The following is a 17,816-nucleotide window of genomic DNA, read 5'->3' on the forward strand; positions in this document are numbered from 1 at the left end:
TTAATTGACTAATATATTTGGTATTGCAATGTTGATTCCTCCTCAAGATGGTGTGGTATAATTAACACTTTATTTTGTTCTTTGAAATATGTGCGGCAATGGGTCATCTCGTGCAGAAGTGGTTGGTCTTTTGCCCAGTCTTGAATCATTGTATGCCCAGGATGATCCAGCCTATATTAGTCTGTGTATACCTACAGTGTAAATCTTATAAAAGTTCATATGAAGATACCAAGATCTTGTTGATCAATAATCCGTATAATTCACGGTGATCTTGAATTATAATTTCGAGGTACTGACGCTGTTAATCATCTTAATTACGTGTTATTTGTATTTGAAAATTATTTTATTTTATCTTGTCATTGTTTTTGTTATATTCATTTGACGTGGCTCGGTGCTCATCCGTAATTGTGTTATTGTGCTATGGTGAATTTTTGTATTCTTGTCTTTCGATTTTACTTATGTGCTTTGTCTATATGACGTGTTGTTTTCTTTGATGTCATATTTCTTTGTTTTTATAATTATTAAGATTATAACACAATGTTGACTGCGGTATCTCTACTTTTGACATTTTTACCTATTATGATAATATATAATAGTATGTCTGTTTGTTTTGTTTACTCGTTGTGGTAAATATAAAGGAACTGTTTGTTACTGTCATACAAGTGAAAGTTTTGGCAGGCTTTGAGGTCAAGTTTGGTTCAGTATTTTCTACATAAGAAAATGCCTTTAAAAAGTTGTTATCCATTCGTTGGATGTGTTTGTTGTTTTGATTTTGATCATGAACTTGCCGTTTTGGATTGTCCTCGGGTTTTAGTATTTTTTGTCATGATACTTTTTCAGTATATATATTCGGTACAGAATATACTTGCTATTAGACAAGAATCTCAATTTTAACGCTGTCAAACCAGGGTTGGAGTAGTCTAGTATCAAATACTTCCCAATTAGCATCTTTTATTTGTTTAGAATCGATGTTTGAATCGTTGCATGCTTCATTCATGTTTTAATCGGGATAAAAGATCCAGAGTAGGAGGAACGAACTGAAGCTTGATGCGACCCAACTACCATAGTTAATAAATTCATTGTTAATTTTGTTTAACGATACAGTAATATCATATTTAGCTAGCTATAAAACCAGCTCTTCATCAGAAAATGCCTGTACCAAGTCAGGAATATGAAAGTTGTTTGATGTGTTTGAGCTTGATTTTGCCATTTGATTAGGGATTTTCCGTTTTGAATTTTCCTCGGAGTTCAGTATTTTTGTGATTTTACTTTTTATTTAACTGTCCATTTACTTATTCATTTACTTATTACCAATGTTATTTCAACCAATGACGTATATTAGATTTAGTTATACGTCCTTGTTTCAACTGATCGGACGGAGTTTACGTTTTAATTTGCATAAGGGCAGTCTATTTGAAGATGTGTGTGATAAGGATGATTGCCGTTATAATTATTACTGATTTCTAATCACCTATCAGTGTCATCAAAGGAATTTATAAAAGAATTACTGGACACTTCATTGGTGAGTTTATCCTAAAACACCTATCTATAAGATGGACTGGTTTATTATGAGCGAACAGGTTAAACTCCGCCCAGTCAAGTAAAATAAATCGAGTAATACTAAAGTACCGCTCACCTTCATTAAAATTGCGCCAAATACGGCTAAGGCACTATATTTCTGGAATTAGAAAATCCTTAGTTTTTCGAAAAATTTAAACTTTTGTTAACAGGAAATTTATAAAAAAAAAATGACCACATTATTGATTTTCATGTCAACACCGAAGTGTTGACTACTGGGCTGGTGATACCCTCGGGGACGAAACGTCCACCAGCAGTGGCATCGACCCAGTGGTGTAAATAGTTATCAAAGGTACCAGGATTATAATTTAGTATACATGTTCTGCTATATACATACTGTCCTCTCACTCAATAATTAAAAGTTTTGGTGACTTTATTGAACGCATCTTTCAGATAGAACGTATGGTAACGGAAACAAGTCTTATATCTTCACGTAAATCTAAAAATTGACAATGAGGGTCGGTAGAGAAAAAAATCTAACCACATAAAAAGATGATTGCAGCTTCCACAAATCTGAACTTTCCATTTCCATGTAAAGACATTCCAGCAGCACCTGCATATGGAGTACGTTTCACAGTTGATACGATATCCCAGAGTTGCAAGGAAGCTATTAAAGAGTTTCAAGTGGTGCAGTTGAATCATCCGCTCGTTAATTTTACTAACGCAATCCCAAGTATGGAAGATCTGTTTTACAAATTACCACAACGACTCGACATTAGCAACAGGACGAGTTCTAAATGTGCAGTAGGAACGGAGCTGCTTGCTCTTTCATAGCACCTGTGATCACTTCCAAATTGTGCTCAGTCTTTGTAGTTTTCTATATTTACTTTTGTGAACTGTTGTTTGACGTTTCGTCAGGGTTTGTTTTTCATGGCGTTGCCTGTTTGTTTTTACTTGTAAGTTTGATATCTTTGGTATCTTTTGTCTTCCTTTAAAGTTTCACTCATATCTTACTATTGTAATAAGTTAAAGTGTGTTACGTGATTGATATTGTAAAGGGTAGAAAATTTCCAGTTAGCTGTTCAACCAGCTGGTGTTCCGTTCCCATTGTTATGTTTATTGGATGGCGGGGAATGAATAACTAGTAAACACGTCACCGTTGTACGGTACTAAATTGTAGAATAACATTATTAATCCTTTTTTGCGATAATGAATATACGAATGCCAATCATATATAAAATTTTATTATAATTTATTTTTTAATCACAGTACGGTAATACTGTGCGGCGACTCATTATTCGGAGCGTTCATGTTCCTAAAATTCAAAAGTTGCCAATCTTTGATCAATGGCAAAAATGTATATATATGTCGAGATTGACTTTGTGGACAATGGTAAAGGATATCAAAAACGAAACATTTTTAGAATTTCAATAAACAAACTTAAAAATGTATCTATTTTCTTGGGCTTTTGTGACTACTTTAATCTGTACTTTGGGTAAACATTGGAATATTTGGGCTAAGGAAAAACGTATATATATTTTAAAGTAAAGAAAACGCAGGTTTGTCTTCCGTATAAGTTATATTTGTTAGTCACTTCTTACATATAATGGTATACAATAAGGATTATTGATATGATTTCCGATGAGACAACTATCCATTATGGGCCCAAAATGACGTAGTTTTAAACAACTATAGGCTGGCAACGAACAAAGCTCACTGCCCCATGCCGTAAAGTCAGCTTTGAAAACCCGTAATATGACAAAATGTGAAGAAATTTAAACGAAAAATCTAACGGTCTGATTTATAACAAAACAATAAACAAAAGAAAATATGACATACTGAATAATCCAGAAATAGACCCGAGAACAGTTACAGAGATCTCAAGAGTGTGTACAGTGGAATAGTTTGTGTTGCTCTTATCTAATGACATATTTTGTTTGTTTGTATTATTGGAAATCTGTTTTTGTTTGCATTCATTTAAAATATTTGAGAGTTAAAAGCATTGCCTACATGTAATAATTGAAGCTACTAGAAAAACTATTCTTTAATTTGAAAAGCAATAGCTGACATGGTAAACATATATTCGTTAGTGGAACATACAATATCAAACAGTCTTTACATCTATTAGTTAAGTATGAAACAGTTGGTCGAACATTCAAACCAACATACATTATTATTCAAACAAAAGTAAACTATCAAGCGTTTTGCAAACCTTCTAATCTAAAGACCCATGCCCAATGACATGGCATTTTGTTATACGGTATATACGGAAGAGTTATATTGATTCCTCCTTGTGGCGGGGATGTCCACTCAAGTTGACCTTCTGTTCCGAGGAAATATACAAATGTCTGGCCTTGGACAGGAATTGGAGACTGGAGATATAAATATTTGTCTGGCCAATTTAGAGTTATAGCATAAACGGCTTTGTTGGTCTTAATTTGCTGTTCAGTATACCTGTTAATAATACAATGACGCTGTTAAATATACATGAATAATATAACAATCATATCAGTTGGTCTCTATTGGATAGCTGCATCATTGGTAATCATACCACATGTTATTACTTTGATATGAAAAGGTGTTTTATAATTAAACGACAACTTCCTATATATGTTTCACTCAAGGAATCAGTTTGAAATAAGAGGGTTTATTTGTGACAGTGAATATTTAAGTGTCTTGCATGCAATTAGACATCTTATGTTTCTTTCAGACATTGACTCTTGTCTTGCCTAAATTATGCATTAGGCCCTAATGTCTAAGTACTTAACAGAATAATGTTCCTACATGGATCCTTAATACATTTATGTATATAACAATTTCGGAAAACTCCGAAACCGACATATCATGTATCCTTAAAATAAAAAGATGATTTCATTGGTAATGAAGAAATTCCTTTTTCCCAAATCTACAAATACATTGTTTTGATAAATATAACTTACCAAATTCGAGGAGTGAAGGTATCATTTTGATGTGTCCATGGGTGTGATCCGTGTATGGCCTCAGAATTGACCTGCAGCCAACTACCCATTTGTTTCAATCTTTCTTGGAACAGTGGCTGTATAGTACCATCGTATGATGGAGCTACATTAATTAAGATATTGCCACCACAACTAAAACAAACAAAAGTGTACTCAATTCGTATGATGGAGCTTCATTAATTAAGATGTTGCCACCACAACTAAAACAAACAAAAGTGTACTCAATTCGTATGATGGAGCTACATTAACTAAGATATTGCCACCACAACTAAAACAAACAAAAGTGTACTCAATTCGTATGATGGAGCTACATTAATTAAGATATTGCCACCACAACTAAAACAAACAAAAGTGTACTCAATTCGTATGATGGAGCTACATTAATTAAGATATTGCCACCACAACTAAAACAAACAAAAGTGTACTCAATTCGTATGATGGAGCTTCATTAATTAAGATATTGCCACCACAACTAAAACAAACAAAAGTGTACTCAATTCGTATGATGGAGCTTCATTAATTAAGATGTTGCCACCACAACTAAAACAAACAAAAGTGTACTCAATTCGTATGATGGAGCTACATTAACTAAGATATTGCCACCACAACTAAAACAAACAAAAGTGTACTCAATTCGTATGATGGAGCTACATTAATTAAGATATTGCCACCACAACTAAAACAAACAAAAGTGTACTCAATTCGTATGATGGAGCTACATTAATTAAGATATTGCCACCACAACTAAAACAAACAAAAGTGTACTCAATTCGTATGATGGAGCTTCATTAATTAAGATGTTGCCACCACAACTAAAACAAACAAAAGTGTACTCAATTCGTATGATGGAGCTACATTAATTAAGATATTGCCACCACAACTAAAACAAACAAAAGTGTACTCAATTCGTATGATGGAGCTACATTAATTAAGATATTGCCACCACAACTAAAACAAACAAAAGTGTACTCAACTCGTATGATGGAGCTACATTAATTAAGATATTGCCACCACAACTAAAACAAACAAAAGTGTACTCAATTCGTATGATGGAGCTACATTAATTAAGATATTGCCACCACAACTAAAACAAACAAAAGTGTAATCAATGCGAGCAAATAAATTTTTGTTTCGATTTATGTTGAAAAGAAGCGATATTTTTAATAAAAAAATCAGGTTTTATTAAAATGTTTGATCTATTCAACTATGTTCCTTATTTGAAAATAGTCCTGACTATTTGATATTGTGCAAATAAGAAAATAAAGCTTAAGAATCTATATCTTTTTAAGTTGGACCAAGAACATTGATGAACTCTTGGAAATTTATTTCAATAGCAGCTATTATGATAAGAACAACTTTTTATTGAAAACATACACACCTTATGGTTGAAACAATGGAAGCAATGAGTTCTTCTATAGTGAGGAATTCGTCTAACTTTGCATTCCTTCGAAATCCCCAAGACACTTTATCAATGGTCATGGCATTCTCCCACTTCTTTTTCTGAAGTTTTCCTATATTAAAACATTTAAATTCATACTTCTTTTATTGATTTGCCTACTTGGTATTGTCTTATTGGTGTACTGCTTCGAAATATAACTACTTGTCATAACGTTACTTGAAGGAATTCAACAAATCTTTCTCATTGATATCTTTATGATAAAACACCAGACAGAAAGGTGTATCATAGTCATATGATGTTTCAGTATTGATCTTTGATTGGTTTATTGAAGTGAAAGAAAAAGCTGCTTCAAATTGACTTAACTTCTATTGATTTACATTGTAATAAAACAAATCAAATCATTTGACAAGTATATCTAAATGTGACATTAGCTAAAACAATTAAAATAATAAGATATGATATTTTTGGTTCAGCCATTAACGAAAGTGAAATAGTGAAATAATAATTCGCTTTGAGCAGCCAGTTTGGTTCAATTTTGTCAAAATAAGATAACAAATATCGATGATGAATTTTTCACTTGCAAGTGAATAATAAGACAAATTCAATCCGTATTCATGTCACCTTCAGTCTTACCACTTATCTAGAGATGGATTACGCACAAATTAGGCGTGTTCAGTTATTAAAGGGAAATGGGTGTAAACATTGAAAGTGAAACAAGGGTAAACCATTCGATTGACTGATTCGGCCCACTACACTTTTAACACTCAATCATTAAATATGAAAGCTCACAGAGTTGAACAGGATAACAACTTCATCTACTAGTATTCCAAAGCTTTCACTTTCTGTATTAGATTCATGGTTAACTTTCTGTTTTAACAGAACATAATCTTGAGGACTCATTGTTTTGTGTCGTAACGATTCCTGCCTGTTAAATATACTACCTGGATTAAACCTATCTGAACAGGTCAGAAAACCGCCATGTTTACACATTGTATCCGTACCCCACCTGTCGTTAGTAACAATTTCATCTCTAACTGGACTTTAAATGGAAAAAAAGAAATGATTGGTTAATAGACAGTTGTATAAGTATTAGAGAAAAACTACTTAGTCATTTTTAGTGGAAACTAATATAAATAGTTGATATTATTGCATAATATAATCCGGCATTGTGATATATCGACATGGTAAATCGTTAGCATATAGGGTAACGCTCAGCATTGGGACATGTCACTCTATCCAAACACATTATTCTGACTGTAACCAGACTTAAGCTTTGAATGCTGTCGGTAATGCAGGGCTTTCTGTGGTTAAATTCAGTCGGGAAAGAAGACAGAAATAGATATTCTAATTAGAAAGGAATATAAAGAAAAAAGCAGTCAAATAATGTACATCAATTTTATATTTGAAAAATTAAAACATAACTTGATATATATTGCTATATAAGTATATGTTTTCTCCATCCTGCAGATAGTGTTTATTTTGGCATTGTACAATGTCATGAGTGTCTCATGCTGTTTATGGCGTCTGTAAACTAAACCCGATGGATATGTTCTGAGTGACATTTTAGTTTGAGAGAGTATGATTTATTCATTAGTTGTAATTGGCTTTGAACTAGCTTGGGTAAATCCCTTAACTGTGAATGCTCTTAGAATTAATTGAATAACAGTGTGGTCGACAGTAAAACGTTTGTAGGTTGTAACTTGTTTGTCAACGGCTATGATTTTATGCTCACCCAGTCTGTCAGAGGCCTTCCAGTGGGGATTGAAATATTCACTTGTTACACATTCCGATACATAAAATGAAACTTTCTTTTTACAAAGCTTGAAAGGAATTTGTTTTAAATATTTATTATAATCATCACATACAACCGTGTCATTTATAAGAATAATAATGTTCAGAGATGATATTATTTAATAATAATAAAAAAAAAATGGTTTATCCATTGTAAAAAAAACTATTAAGTTGATGGGGTTAATTCACAAAATATCTAATTGATTAAGAGCACAACTACTTCTACGGTGTGATCATTTAAGAATTGCCTACTATTTATTCAATGCGTATACATGTGGGTTTTGTTTGTGAAGAGTTCTGGATAATTAAAAAATCATTTGATTTCTTTGTTTAATACCATAAAACGATTCATTCTTTCAGATATTTGTCACTTTGCCTTATCTTCAAGTCCAACACAATTTCTCACGTTTCTTACAAAACTTATATTCTTGTGATGTATTCGTTTGTTGAAAAAAAAAATGTATAAATATAGATAGATATAGGAAGATGTGGTATGAGTGCCAATGAGACAACTCTCCTCCCAAGTAATAATTCATAAAAGTAAACCATTATAGGTCAAGGTACGACCTGCAACACGGAGCCTTGGCTCACACCGAACAGCAAGTTAAAGAGGGCCCCAAAACTACTAGTGTAAAACCATTCAAACGGGAAAACAAACGAGAAACGAAAAACACATATGAACTACATAAACAGACGACATCATGCATTGTAACTTTTAAAGCCAATTAAGTAAAAAAAATAATCTGAAAGAACGTGCGATATCATATTAGGAAAATTGATGGTCAAACCATAACAAAAAATCAAGTAAAGAATTTGTAAGTATTCAACCTTTATAGCTTGCTGTTCGGTGTGAGCCAAGACTCCGTGTTGAAGGCCATTTTTATTTATTTTCAAATTACAAAGGTTATTCCTGATTAGTATTTTTAATTATTTTATTTAGGCGTTTAAAATCTTTGGTGACCTCACAGTTTAAATTTCTATGATAAGTACGTCGTGAGCAGTGGGCATTACAGACGAACGTTCACCTAATTTTCCCCAGTCAATGAATGGCCATAGCTACACTGTTATGAATTTCATTCTATTTCGTGGCGTTTTTCTACTGTTTTTGTTATCATTGTTATTATATCTTGTACTGTCCTGTTGAGTTAATTATAAGCCAGTTGCAACTGATTTCCATAGTTTGTTCTGTTATGCTGTATTACATCTGTATCAGGTTAGGGAAGGATTGAGCGCTCACCAATAAGTTTAACCTACTCTTATTCTGAATATGCCATTTACAAGTCATTAGTCCGTAGTATAGTAGTTGTAGTTCATGTCTGTCATATTTGTTTTCGTAAATTGTTTTATTTATAAATTAGGTCGTTAGTTTTCTCGTTTGGATTGTGTCATATTTTTCATGCCGTGGCCTTTTATACTCAACTATACGTACGGTATGGTTTTTCTTTCATTGTAAGAGCAACACGGTTGCCTATACTAGTAATTGTTTACAACAACTTCCTATTAATTAACCCTGGAAACATAATGCCCATAAATGGGGCATAAAAGGCCAAGTTTATAAATATAAACATATCAATCTAATGCTATTACAGTGTACATTAGTAACATTTTAGAATAAGTCTTTTTAAAGTTAATTAATGGCTTATAAGAAAACTGTAGCATAAGCAATGCAAACCCCACCAAAAGCTAAGGGTTGGACTTAAGTTCTCCTGGAGCGAAATCTGTTAATCAAACAAGTAGAAATTCGAAGATTATTATAATATATCACTGTATGTTATGAATTGACCAATTCAAAAATTAAATTTTCGTTGTAAATTACAATAGTCTTTGGAATTAATACTCTGTGTTGCTTCAATCACCTCTTATAAGTGGCAACTGCATGAAAATGCAATTATCACTTGAAAAATCTGTGGTGTTTAAAACGCTTATCTGTAAATATACATGTACCTGTAGTTATACAACCAAGCCAAAAATTCTGTAGAATTCCAATATGAGGACGGCGCTGGACTTCCATCAGACCATATTAGATCAGGTTTGTAATTATTAACTAACTCATAAAGTTCAGGCATAGTTTTAGTCTAAAAATTGAGGAAATAAAAAGTAAAATCACAAAAATACTCCAAGGAAAATTTAAAAAGAAAAGTCGCTTATCAAATAGCAAAATCAAAAGCGGAAACACACCAAACGAATTGATAACAAAAATCTATTTTTGTCAAAATAAAATATGTCATGTACCTAGTAATAAATTACCGTTAACATTTTCTATTGTTATATAACAGAATTTTTATAGATGGTTATTGTTTTTACTCCTACATGTATATTTGCACACAGCTATAAACATATGGGGAATATTTATGTCAACGATTGACAGTGCTCGTATAATGCTTTCATGGTGACGAAGGTGTGCATCGTGTTTTTTGTTGACAAATTTCAATTCATTGCCAGTCGTGAATTTAAATACTAGTAAAGCATTTTGAACTTTGTGCGTCCGAAGAGCTTGTCTGGATTTACGATTATCGGGAACTCTCAAACCTAACCATTTGAAAGCCAGTTGGTGTAAATACATATATATGTTTATATGATCCGTTCATCCTATACTGACTCTTAAAATTCAAGAGTCTATCTAAAAAATGAGGGTACTTTTTCTAAAAATGAGGGTACTTTTTATAAGGCCTTCCAAATACCGTTTCGATCCCTAACATCACTGAAGAGACATTTATTGTCGAAATCCGGATCTGGTGTACTAAAAAAATATTGACACCGTATGTTTGTGGCATAACATCGTGGCCACAAGTTAATGTTTATCTATTTAGTATTAAATTTATATTAAGATCCATTTTGTTACATCTTGTGATCAATTTTATTTGGCAATCGCCAATGGCAGTCAGAAGGGTTAAAGAACATCAGTTGTTCGACCTGTTAGTCAAAATGCGTTTTGCTTAAATATACTTTTTCACTTTTTTAGTCTTTTGGAAAATATTGTTTGTGCTGTTTTTAGACCCGTCTACAACGAAATTTGTTTTATTATATACTTAGTAGTAAATACAGATAAATTGTATGTGTAATACAATCATTGGCAAGCGTGCTGTATCAGCCACCCGTGATGATATCGATATCAGCACGGTTGCAAAAGCTTTATCACACCTTTAATCTGTATGACGTCACGTCATCGATTGCAGTCACTGTTGCAAAGGCTTTCAAATCCCTAATCTGTAAAACGTCATGTCAAACCTATAATCTGTATGACGTCATGTTACATAAAAACATCTACTTGAGGTATATGTATATATAATAAAGTGTATATAATATGGCTTGAGCTCTTGGGATTATATTGGTGTCTCGGGTTGATACGGATGCGATATTGAAAAAGCCATATGATATTCTCTATTTACATGCACACGTATAAAAATTGCGGTTTTTATCCAACGCAATCAAAGGTTTGAACGTAGTTTTCAATTAAGACTCGTTTATATATAGATATATATATACAACTCTTCTTAATATCAACCCAACAATGTTAGATCTGTATAAATTTGCTTTCGCAAATTTTTTGTTCTTCCCTCGCCGGGATTCGAACCCATGCTACTGAGATATCGTGACACCAAATCGCCTGCACTGTAGCCGTTCCGCTGGACCACACGACCACCAGGGCTTCAAAATGAAGCATTCGGTGGCCGTGTGTTACCTTTCCACGTCAGTTTTAATCTAGCGTCGTACTACAGTACATGATATATATATGTTCCAGACCATATGAGTATTTGGACCGTACGCGTACGGTCCGGACCGTATACGTATACTCATACGGTCCGACCATACGCGTACGGTCCAGTACGATCTGACAATACATGTTATTTGATCATATGGGTTAAATTGAAACAATCTTTATTTTCAGTTTTACAAATTGTTATTGATAATTTGTTACAATTAGATAGATAAAATGAACAAACGAACTATTGAAATTAGGTATTTGTTTAATTGTATATATGTTTACTTCCGATATCTTCAATTTCAGCGTTCATAATACAATTAATGTACTACTGATCGACATGCTTAATACAAGAGATTAGCATATTTAATTAGCGTGAATTAAAAACAAGTTAGAATATAAAGTTTTAGTTTGAAATACAATTGAACTTTTTTATATTAATGAGATAGTTAAGTTATGTTGATCTGCTATATGCATTTGTATCTAATAAACTTGACCAACTTTTTAATAATAGTCAGACCGTACGCGTACGGTACGACCGTATGAGTATTTTGAAAAAGTACGCAAACGGTCCAGACCGTACGCGTACGGTCCAAATACTCATACGGTATGGAACATATATAAGGCATGGAGATGTTTTTATTACAGATCAGCTAAATTATCTATAGTAAAGGATCCTACAAATTAATGTAAGATACATTGCGTAACATTACGTCCATACATTTGAAACAATTCCATTAAAACACTCAATGTTTTATCTATGTATATATATAATTTTAAAACCAAAATGTGATCGCAATCGAAATGAGATGAACATGAATATAAAAGGATAGTTTACTTACTGTGACAAATTCTTGCGTCGTAAAATTATTTGCCTTATCCTGCAGAAACAGTGGATTGAACCATTCAAACAAAGAATGGTAAAGTCCAACTCTGAGGTCTTTTTTACGTAGTGATGTAACAAGTTCTCCTAAAAAAGTATACGATACTTTTAAACATCAAAGCATAGAAATGTCTTATATTCACGCTTTGCGGGTCTGGTGTTTAAAATTTTAATCCTGGTACCTCACGGTGTATATTCAGAACGCTTTGATAACTATTTACACCACTGGGTCGATGTCACTGCTAGTGAACGTTTCGTCCCCGAGGCTCTCACCAGTCCAGGCAGAAGTCAGCACTTCGGTGTTGACATGAATATCAATTATATGGTCATTTTAATAAATTTCCTAGTCAGCACTTCGGTGTTGACATGAATATCAATTATATGGTCATTTTAATAAATTTCCTGTTGACAAAACTATAAATTTTCTCGAAAAACTAAGGATTTTCTTATCCCAGGAATAGATTACCTTAGCCGTATTTGGCACAACTTTTTGGAATTTCGGGTCCTCATTGCTCTTTAACTTTGTACTTGTTTGGCTTTATAACTATTTTTATCTGAGCCGTCACTGATGAGTCTCAGACAAAACGCGCGTCTGGCGTATTAAATTATAATCCTGGTACCTTTGATAACTATTTGGCAATATGAACCAAAATTAAATTCGCATTAAAGGAACAAAAGGTGTTTGATTTCATTTTTTCCTTAGATTTGTTTTGTTCAAAAGATTTATTAATAAGAGGTACTGTTATATATGTTTGTATCGTAAAGAATAGCAAATAGGTATAGGAAGATGTGGTATGAGTGCCAATGAGACAACTCTCCGTCCAAATAACAATTTATAAAAGTAAACAATTATAGGTCAAGGTACAGCCTTCAACACGGAGCCTTGGTTCACATCGAATAACAAGCTATAAAGGGCCCCAACATGTAAAAACCATTCAAACGGGAAAACCAACGGTCCGTTTCTTGGTATAAGATACTAAAAGAAGTATAAAAACTTGACGCAGTTTGTTTCAATCTTCAAAGCCAAACAAAAAATCTATAAGTATGTGTATTAAATTATCTATATATTTTAATATTTTGTTTCGATATTTTAATTCCAAAAAATGAAAGATAATGGTGTATAATGATATACAGTTTATATTTCAATGATAGTCATGTTCCATATTACCTGCGTCAAGGGTGTAAACTATTCTTGAGAACATTCAAATCAATTAATTTTACTTTAACGGCCTATAATTTTATGAACAGAAAAAAAATTAAAAAATATTGAATTAAAAAAAAACAATTGGTCATTTCTCGCTTATTTAAAATACTTTTTGTCATATGCAAGTTTTTTTTTTTGTAAATCATAAACTAACGTACCTACGATATCCCTTTTTGGACCGACTGCCATAGAATTCCAGTTAAACGAGTGGTTAGAAGGCCACATTGTAAAACCTTCATGATGTTTAGTCGTAAATACCACATACCTGCAAATACAAACACAAAATATCGTTTATAACTATATATCTGTATTACAAAAGTCTATATAAACTATAGGCATAACATGAAAGTATTTTCCACAAAAGGTCTTTATGTAGACATAATTCAGTAATGACCAACTAAAGTATAATGACGCAAGAATTTTTCTCTTAATTTGTCTACAAACAAGAGTGCACACGCTGAAATGTCTCGCCTTCTTTACTAATCATTGATATTATGTTGATAGTCCTAAATATAAAACTTAATTACAACTGTCACATAAACTTAACATTAACCAAAACAAGAGTGCACACACTGAAATGTCTCGCCTTCTTTACTAATCATTGATATTATGTTGATAGTCCTAAGTATAAAGCTTTATTACAACTGTCACATAAACTTAACATTAACCAAGATAGCTAAACAAAGACCAATGAACCATAAAAATGAGGTCAAGGTCAGATGACATCTGCCCGCTAGACATGTACACCTTACAATCATTCCATACAACAAATATAGTAGACCTATTGCATAAAGTATGAGAAAAACAGACCAAAACACAAAAACTTAACTATAACCACTGAACCATGAAAATGAGGTCAAGGTCAGATGACACCTGCCAGTTGGACATGTACACCTTCCAGTCCTTCCATACACCAAATATACAAGCCCTATTGCTTATAGTATCTGAGATATGGACTTGACCACCAAAACTTAACCTTGTTCACTGATCCATGAAATGAGGTCGAGGTCAAGTGAAAACTGTCTGACGGGCATGAGGACCTTGCAAGGTACACATATACCAAATATAGTTATCCTATTACTTATAATAAGAGAGAATTCAACATTACAAAAATTCTGAACTTTTTTTTCAAGTGGTCACTGAACCATGAAAATGAGGTCAAGGACATTGGACATGTGACTGACGGAAACTTCGTAACATGAGGCATCTATATACAAAGTATGAAGCATCCAGGTCTTTCACCTTCTAAAATATAAACCTTTTAAGAAGTTAGCTAACACCGCCGCCGTAGCCGCCGCCACCGCCGGATCACTATCCCTATGTCGAGCTTTCTGCAACAAAAGTTGCAGGCTCGACAAAAACTAAACATTGGCCAATGAACCATGAAAATGAGGTCAAGGTCAGATGAACCATGCCAGACAGGCATGTACAGCTAACCATTCTTCCATACAACAAATATAAAAAAAAACCTGCGCGACTGACATACAGATCATAAATTATTTCCATACACCAAATATAGTATTAAAAAAAAAGCAAAACTCAAAAACTTTTACCACTGAACCATGAAAATGAGATCAAGGTCAGATGACAGCTGCCAGTTGGACATATTCACCTTACAGTCCTCCCATACACCGAATATACAAGAGCTATTGCTTATACTATCTGAGATAAGGACTTGGCCACCAAAACTTAACCTTGTTCACTGAACCATAAAATGAGGTCGAGGTCAAATGAAAACTGTCTGACTTGCATGAGGACCTTGAAAGGTACGCACATACGAAATATAGTTATCCTATTACTTATAACAAGAGAATTTAACATTACAAAAAATCTTAAGTATTTTTTCAAGTAGTCACTAAACCATGAAAATGAGGCCAAGGACATTGGACATGCGACTGACGGAAACTTCGTAACATGAGGCATCCATATACAAAGTATGAAGCATCCAGGTCTTCCAACTTCTAAAATATAAAGCTTTTAATTAATAGCTGCCGCCGCCGCCACCGCCGGATCACGATCCCTATGTCGAGCTATCTGAGTCAAAAGTCGCAGGCTCGAAAAAAACTGGTCACCATTGATCATATAAAATCTTACCCAAGACACAAATCAATTTAGATATAACATTTAAAATTATTTTCCTTCCGCCTTTATTGATACACGATACCATTCAAATGTTTATTTAATATTTTAGTTAGTTTCAGAGGGTTATTCGATTTTTAAACACACATATATGCAGTCCAAATATAGAAGAAACATCAATATTTTATGACTTTACAGGTTGCCAGTAACAACCATAGAGACATAAGCGGTAGCAATTGTTGCAAACGTATTTTTTCGAGGGGTCTTCACCCAAAGACATTATATTGTCTTTAACAGTTTAAAGGAGTGAAATATTTTTTTACATGCAAATCAAATATGGACCTAATTCGCAAAATAACGAATAGCGAGTCATTGTAAGTAATGTTTTTTCCATATGAAAACAGAAGTTTCACATTATCCGGCTTGATAAAATTGTATATCTACTTACTCAGCACCGGAGGATTTAAAGAGTGATGCCCATTCATCCGTATCTAAAAACTCAGCTGTTAACATAGGGGCAAAGTCTGGGTATGTGAAACCTGGTCTGTAGTTTTTCTTCATGAACTCTACATATTTTGGGATCTTCTTTTCCTTCCAGAAACACCAAAACCATTCGTCATACACACTAGGAACAGAGTAGACACCCCAAACAACAAAAATTCCTATTTTAGCACTGTCATACCAAACTGGTAAAGGCCTTTTGTCTAAAGCTTCCCAGTTTGGAGGATAGAGTTTGTTCCATTGTTTTACGATGTTAAATTCCTCCACTATATGCTGGTCTTGACTGGTTAGTTCAACTGTGTATGGACATAACAATATCAATATCCACGGTAGGATATTAAAGTCTTTGATGTTCAGCATTTTCCAACAATAGTATATGCCACACTATTCTTAACTTTACATGTTTGTTATTACAAAATATCGATATAAATAAAAGGGAAATAATTGGAAAAACACGCAAGCTTCACTATGATACTGAAAATAACTCAGGTATAACCAACTTGTCAAGGTAGAGAATAAAACTATTAATCCGTAACCGATATTTAACTTTAAAATACATTTTATATTTAGATGTGTGCGAAGAAATTACCTTTCTATAGTTAGTTTGTTCGTAAGTTAGTTTGATCAAAAGACGTTTTAAAAGTTTGATTTTGAAATATGTCCTGTTGATTGATGAAGAAACACTAATCAGAAATTTTAGTGCATAATTTTGCAAGTTGAGATGATTATTTAAGCAGCTTACATCCCAGCTCCTTTGTTCTACAAGGGGTGGTCTGAGCCGGATCACCCCAGCTTGGGTTTCTTTGTTTTGCATGCAAATCCACAATAAAACTTAAAATTATTTATACGGAAAAGACTATCAAAATTTATGTAGAAACAAGAATGTGTCCCAAGTACACGGATGCCCCATCCGCACTATCATTTTCTATGCTCAGTGGACCGTGGAAATGGAATAAAACCTCTAATTTGGCATTACAAAGATCATATAATAGGGAACATGTTTACTAAGTTTCAAGTTGATTCGACTTCAACTTCATCAAAAACTACCTCTACCAAAAACTTTAACCTGAAGCGGGACAGGCACACAAACGAACGAACGAATGGACGGACGCACAGACCAGAAAACATAATGGGTCATAAAAATCCAGTGTCTATGCTGGTATTCGAACTCAAGATATTTAGCACATAGACCAACGATTAATAACCCAACACCAGAGATACAAACTTTTTGTTCATTTAACATATTTAAACATTGTGTCCGGGGTCATAAAGGGTATATACTAAAGAGTAATATATAAAGTATATTATAATGATTGTGTTGCGTTCTAAACTATTTTTTTTATGAAGAGTGAATATTTTTATGCCCCACCTATGATAGTAGAGGGGCATTATGTTTTTTGGTCTGCGTCCGTCTGTTCTTCCGTCCGTTCGTCCCGCTTCAGGTTAAAGTTTTTGGTCAAGGTAGTTTTTGATGAAGTTTAAGTCCAATCAACTTGAAATTTAGTATACATGTTCCTTGTGACATGATCTTTCTAATCTAAATACCAAATTAGAGTTTTTACCCCAATTTCACGATCCTTTAAACACAGAAAATGATAGTGCGAGTGGGGCATCCGTGTAATATGGACACATTCTTGTTTTTATCTAATCTAGAACGGCTGGGATGTAAAATAGTTATCCCATTCGGACTTGATGTTTCAGTGTAAGATCACCCTCTGGCCTCCAGCCATCGGGATGATCTTACATTGACACACCGCGTA

The 17,816-nt window shown here is 33.4% G+C and overlaps 1 protein-coding gene across 1 annotated transcript; it reads right to left on the reverse strand.

Moving 5' to 3' along the window:
* Positions 1-3,544: 3,544 nt before the first annotated feature.
* LOC139496862 (plasma alpha-L-fucosidase-like) lies at positions 3,545-16,730 on the reverse strand. Its single transcript, XM_071285121.1, has 8 exons — positions 16,004-16,730; positions 13,635-13,741; positions 12,232-12,359; positions 9,631-9,761; positions 6,837-6,934; positions 5,875-6,007; positions 4,458-4,628; positions 3,545-3,972 (listed from the first exon to the last, which is right to left on the reverse strand). The coding sequence occupies exons 1-8, from the start codon at positions 16,414-16,416 to the stop codon at positions 3,714-3,716; spliced, it is 1,440 nt and encodes a 479-aa protein (XP_071141222.1). The 5' UTR covers positions 16,417-16,730; the 3' UTR covers positions 3,545-3,713.
* Between the last annotated feature and the right edge of the window lie 1,086 nt (positions 16,731-17,816).

This window comes from Mytilus edulis, chromosome 1 (assembly GCF_963676685.1).
Source record: "Mytilus edulis chromosome 1, xbMytEdul2.2, whole genome shotgun sequence".
Classification (NCBI taxonomy): domain Eukaryota; kingdom Metazoa; phylum Mollusca; class Bivalvia; order Mytilida; family Mytilidae; genus Mytilus; species Mytilus edulis.